The sequence below is a fragment of the Mandrillus leucophaeus genome, unplaced genomic scaffold, assembly GCF_000951045.1.
Source record: "Mandrillus leucophaeus isolate KB7577 unplaced genomic scaffold, Mleu.le_1.0 Scaffold24, whole genome shotgun sequence".
Lineage (NCBI taxonomy): Eukaryota > Metazoa > Chordata > Mammalia > Primates > Cercopithecidae > Mandrillus > Mandrillus leucophaeus.
In genome coordinates this window covers 1,934,168-1,939,831 of record NW_012102476.1, presented here as the reverse complement: position 1 = coordinate 1,939,831, position 5,664 = coordinate 1,934,168, and the positions used below count along the sequence as shown (strand labels likewise).

Below are 5,664 nucleotides of genomic sequence, written 5' to 3'. Positions count from 1 at the left end.
TTTTTTGAGACAGAGTCTTGCTCTGTTGCCCAGGCTGGAGTGCAGTGGCGCGATCTTGGCTCACTGCAAGCTCTGCCTCCTGGGTTCACGCCATTCTTCTGCCTCAGCCTCCGGAGTAGCTGGGACTACAGGTGCCCACCACCATGCCCGGCTAATTTTTTTTGTATTTTTAGTAGAGATGGGGTTTCACGGTGTTAGCCAGGATGGTCTCAATCTCCTGACCTCGTGATCCGCCCGCCTCAGCCTCCTAAAGTGCTGGGATTATAGGCGTGAGCCACCGCGCCTGGCCAAATTTTTTTTATTAACCTGTAAACTAACTTGTATACCTGATCAAAAAAATCTAAAATTAGTTGAATCAATGTTCTGAGGAAAACCCTTGAAAAAACAATGTTTAGAATTTCAAGTGTCAGAAGCTTTTTGACATTCAGAGTTTGTGGCTTTGTAATGTAGAAGAATAATTCACAGACTATTTCTCTTGTATAACAAGGGAGACAAATTTTCAGATTAATTTTCAACTGAGCAAAAGCAGGATTTATATAGGAGAAAGAGGAATAAGGAGAGAGAGCAAAACCACAGAACAGTGGATTCGGCTTGTCCGTTTTTCTGTGTAAACTCTGATATTAGCTCTCCTTGAGTATGCCACCCATGGTTGGTGGAAGTTCTAGAAAACATGATAGGCCCTCTGCCAGTAAGGGTTTTCAGCAACTCCAGATTCAGCCAGTCTAAATATACCCTTTCCCTCATCAGCATTTCTCGTCCTTCATCTTTTGTTCAAAACAAGCTTGTGAAGGAGTGGGTTTATTCTCATGAGCTTCAGCCTCTTTGATGTAGGATAAGGCCATCTGTTGTCTTATGGTGATCTGAAGGTTTTAGGGGGAAGTTCATCTATACCTGATGTCATGATTGACATGTGAACTCTTTTTTTGAGATGGAGTCTTGCTGTGTCGCCCAGGCTGGAGTGCAGTGGTGCAGTCTTGGCTCACTGCAACCTCTGCCTGCCTGGTTCAAGCAATTCTCCTGCCTCAGCCTCCCAAGTAGCTGGGACTACAGGCACCCACCACTGCGCCTGGCTAATTTTTTGTATTTTTAGTAGAGACGGGGTTTCGCCGTCTTAACCAGGATGGTCTTGATCTCCTGACCTCGTGATCACCTGCGTCAGCCTCCCAAAGTGCTGGGATTACAGGCGTGAGCCACCATGCCCAGCGACTTGTGAACTCTTACAGAGCTGCTTTCTACTTCTGAGAGTTACCTGATTCTGGAGGCGTTTTTTTGTTTTTGTTTTTTAAGTGAACCCCAGGATCTCTAGTGAGACCGAATGTCTGAGTTAGGATCCTAAGCCAGGGTATACATCTAGGGCTTTCCATCAGTAGTTGTGGTTGGGAAGGCATGGGAAAATGGTGTGGTCCCTTGCAGTGTAGTTAGGCCTGATTTCCGTTGGTGTCTCTCAATAATGACTTTTTAGTCTCTTAACTATGTATTAACTAGAGGAAATACTCATTTAGAAATGTCACTTGCATCTGTTGATTATATAGCTGAGGATATAAACATTTGTTATCTGATAATTTCCAACAAGATATGAATATACCAGAGTACAATCTGTCATGGGAGAGGTCAAGCCAAGTCTTAGGTCTTTAAGTTAGAATTTTGTACGATAGTACATTTCCGTTTTGAGGTGTGTATAATACTATCTTTAGTGCTAGGAGTAATACTTTAGGCCAAGGAGGATTAAGTTCTTTTGAAGCATTAATTTTAAAAAATAGCTTTAGCTCTTCTGATCTCAGGGCTATAGAGATGGTTTAGACCAAGAGGTTTTAGTTTAATGAACATACTTTGCATATTTGCAAAGAATTTTACCTATAGAGTGAATCATCATCATTAGAGTGTGGTGCAGGGGAAAGATCCATAAGCTTTTGTTGTTGTTGTTTTTTAATAGAGACAGACTTTTTACCTTGTCGCCCAGGCTGGTCCTGAACACCTGGGCTCAAGCAACACACCCACCTTGGCCTCCCAAAGTGCTGGGATTACAGGCTTGAGCCACCGTGCCTGGCCCGTCCATACGCTTTTGTTGAGAGTTATGGCATTGGTCTTCTGGCAAGGGAAGACTTTAATTTAACTGGTAAACTTATAGACTATTCCAAAAGCGTATTCAAACCTATTAAGCAGTGAAAATGAAATTTATTTTTAAATGTTCAAATGGTAAATTATGATAATTACATATGAGGTTTCAAAAATGTTGAGTGTTTCTGGAAAGATTTATTCTTCAGTATCTGTGCAAAGTTTGAAGTAATTTGTCTTTGCCATTTGGTTTGTATTTTGTTACATGAATACATGTGAAAGTCTGGAGATGGTTTCAGGCAACATCCAGTAGCCTAAGACCATTCAAGGTAGCTGGTGATCTTTTTCTGTTTTGTGGGGACCTTTTTTGTAGTGAACGTTCTTTTAAAATTCAGAATTTAGATTAATCAGTTGTCATAAGAAGAGAGGATAGAAAGGGATGAAACAGTTTAGGAATAGTAAAAAAGAGAAATGTTTTATACGTTTGGGGAAACTGATTCATTTTTGGTGAATGATTAGTCAGTCTGGAGAAAGCAACTGGTATCAGAGAAAATAAGTTGTTTGTGGATTCTTTGGAAAACTGTAGGTGTTAGCTTTGGAGCAAAGTGACAGGTTATTTCTTTTCTTTTCTCTTTTTTTTTTTTTTTTTTCCTGGAGACCGAGTCTCACTCTGTTGCCCAGGCTGAAGTGCAGTGGCGTGATCATGGCTCACTGCAGCCTTCTCTGCCTCCCGGGTTCAAGCGATTCTCGTGCCTCAGTCTCCTAAGTTAGCTGGGACTACAGGCGTGCGCCACCATGCCCGGCTAATTTTTGTACTTTTGGTAGAAATGGGGTTCCACCATGTTGCCCAGGCTGGTCTTGGATTCCTGACGTCAAGTGATCTACCACGCCTAGCCGACAGGTTGTTTCTATTAATATGTCTACAATGGTCTGGTTAGTACTCTGTCTTACTAGAGATGGCTAGGTTATGGTTAACTGTGCCCTGTAGGTCATTCTTATAGAGCATAACTTGGACCCAGGAGCTGTTGGAGGAAAAGAGGAAGTTGAGGGGAGGAAGAAGCCTTAGAGGTGGGGAGGGCTGATCTGTCATCTTTTCCCATGTCTGCCGGCAGGGCACCCACCACAGATGAGGACAAGAAGGCAGCCGAGAAGAAACGGGAGGACAAAGCTAAGAAGAAGCACGACAGGAAATCCAAGCGCCTGGATGAGGAGGAGGAGGACAATGAAGGCGGGGAGTGGGAAAGGGTCCGGGGTGGAGTGCCCTTGGTTAAGGTGAGGGTTTCAGAGGTAAAATGAATTGGGGAACAGTTTGGGAGGGCATAAAGGTACTCTTGTGGGGAAAAGGCAAAAACAGGTTCCCGCTGGCATGCACATGACGGGATATGTACTGATACAGGAGAAGCCAAAAATGTTTGCCAAGGGAACCGAGATCACCCACGCTGTTGTTATCAAGAAGTTGAATGAGATCCTACAGGCACGAGGAAAGAAGGGAACTGATCGGTAAGATTCGTGGGCCTGGGTGGTGGGATTGCAGGGTGGCAGAGGGTGGAGGTTGGGGGAAGGGGTTGTTGGGAGGGTCTGTGTGTGGCTATAGTAGAGGAATGGTGTGCTTGGGACACCTCAGTCGGTTACCTGCTGTTTACCCTTCTTGTGACCTAAAACCAATCACTTAACCTTTTGGGTCTGTTTTCCCATCTATACAATGAGATAATGTTCTCCTTTTTTTTTTTTTTTTTTTGGAGTCTTGTTCTGTTGCCCAGGCTGGAGTACAGTGGCACAATCTCGGCTTACTGCAGTCTTTGCCTTCTGGGTTCAGGCGATTCTCCTGCCTCAGCCTACTGAGTAGCTGGGATTACAGGCACCTGCCACCATCCCTAGCTAATTTTTGTACTTCTAGTAGAGACGGGGTTTCACCATGTTGACCAGGCTGGTCTCGAACTCCTGACTTCAAGTGATCTGCCTGCCTCGGCCTCCCAAAGTGCTGGGGTTACAGGCGTGAACCACCACTCCCAGCCCTTTTTTTTTCTTTTTTTTTTAAGATTAAAAAACTGAAAGAGTGTTTACCCTCTTTAGTTATTAGGTAACAGAGAATGGTGGTCGGTGTGAAGCATTTCACAGCATTCCAGGATGGTTGGGATTATTGCTGCTTCTGTTTGGAATTTATAAAGGAGAAGCAGGGATATGGGTGGTGAGGACGGGGTGTTATCTGAAGAGGGCATCTCGGGGGAGACTTTGTGATTTGTCTCTAAAGCCTCACCCAGCTCTCTGGCCCTCTAGTGCTGCCCAGATTGAGCTGCTGCAACTGCTGGTTCAGATCGCAGCAGAAAACAACCTGGGAGAGGGCGTCATTGTCAAGATCAAGTTCAATATCATTGCCTCTCTCTATGACTACAACCCCAACCTGGCAACCTACATGAAGGTGAGAGCAGTGAAGAGGAGCATCTCAGGGCATAGCTAGTGGGTCGGGGGAAGAGGGTACCTAGTGTCTTAAGACTCAGGGGCTGTGGAGGCAGTCTTGGTAGTGGAAGGCCCCACGATTCCTGCTGAAGTGGGAGGCATCCGCTTACTCTGCCTTCACTCCTCTGACTCTGCTGTGGTCTGAAATCTTGGCAGCCAGAGATGTGGGGGAAGTGCCTGGACTGCATCAATGAGCTTATGGACATCCTGTTTGCAAATCCCAACATTTTTGTTGGAGAGAATATTCTGGAAGAGAGTGAGAACCTGCACAACGCTGACCAGGTAAAGGGAGGAGTTGGCAGGATAACTGGAGGTGTGTGTTTTATGCTTTGGGAAGGCTCAGTGGGACCCTAGGGTTGAGGTTTGAGACTGAGATCTGGGCTAATTTGTTAACTCCTTCTTCGCCTTCCTTTTCAGCCACTGCGTGTCCGTGGCTGCATCCTAACTCTGGTAGAACGAATGGATGAAGAATTTACCAAAATAATGCAAAATACTGACCCTCACTCCCAAGGTGAGCCTGAGCAAGCGTGAGCTTTGCTGAGAGGAAAACTTCAGGGAATAATACTAGGTTTAGAGCTTTGTAAGGATTTTACAAAGTCAGAGTGCTTGAAAAGTCAGCCTTTCCTTACCCCAGCATTCGCATGGAAGGGCCTGATGAGATGCTGGCTCCCAGTCCCGTCGTTTCTGATTCCGTAGGTGTGGGTGGGGCCTGAGAACGTGCACCTGTAGCCTGCTCCCAGGTTGCTGGTCTCAGGGCTATACTTTGAGAACCTTTGGGGTAAGGCATCTATTCACTTCTCTTGTTTAGCTTGGATGAGAGGCATTGGGGTGTGAAAGTGCAGCATAGTTTACTCAGTAAAAGTGTGAATGTGCCCATCAAGTCAAGGGTGTAGTGATTAACAAGGCAGCCAAAAACTTACCTTTTGTGCTGGATGGAGAAAGGCAGTTTGACAAATAATAATAGTAAGATATGGCTGGGCGCGGTGGCTCATGTCTGTAAACCCAGCTCTTTGGGAGGCTGAAGCAGCCGGATCACGAGGTCAGGAGATCGAGACCATCCTGGCTAACATGGTGAAACTCCATCTGTACTAAAAATCAAAAAAAAAAAAAAAAAATAGCCGGGCGTGGTGGCAGGCGCTGTAGTCCCAGCTA

At 45.3% G+C, this 5,664-nt stretch overlaps 1 protein-coding gene across 4 annotated transcripts in view; it reads left to right on the top strand.

Moving 5' to 3' along the window:
• The window catches only part of LOC105541387 (eukaryotic translation initiation factor 3 subunit C), a 28,962-nt gene that overhangs the window by 9,841 nt on the left and 13,457 nt on the right, over window positions 1–5,664 (top strand). For all 4 annotated transcript variants that reach the window (XM_011982362.1, XM_011982359.1, XM_011982360.1 and 1 more), the window contains exons 9-13: window positions 3,168–3,327; window positions 3,452–3,555; window positions 4,333–4,474; window positions 4,669–4,794; window positions 4,930–5,023. In XM_011982362.1, the coding sequence (XP_011837752.1) occupies window positions 3,168–3,327; window positions 3,452–3,555; window positions 4,333–4,474; window positions 4,669–4,794; window positions 4,930–5,023 (626 nt within the window). The remainder of the gene's footprint in view (window positions 1–3,167; window positions 3,328–3,451; window positions 3,556–4,332; window positions 4,475–4,668; window positions 4,795–4,929; window positions 5,024–5,664) is intronic.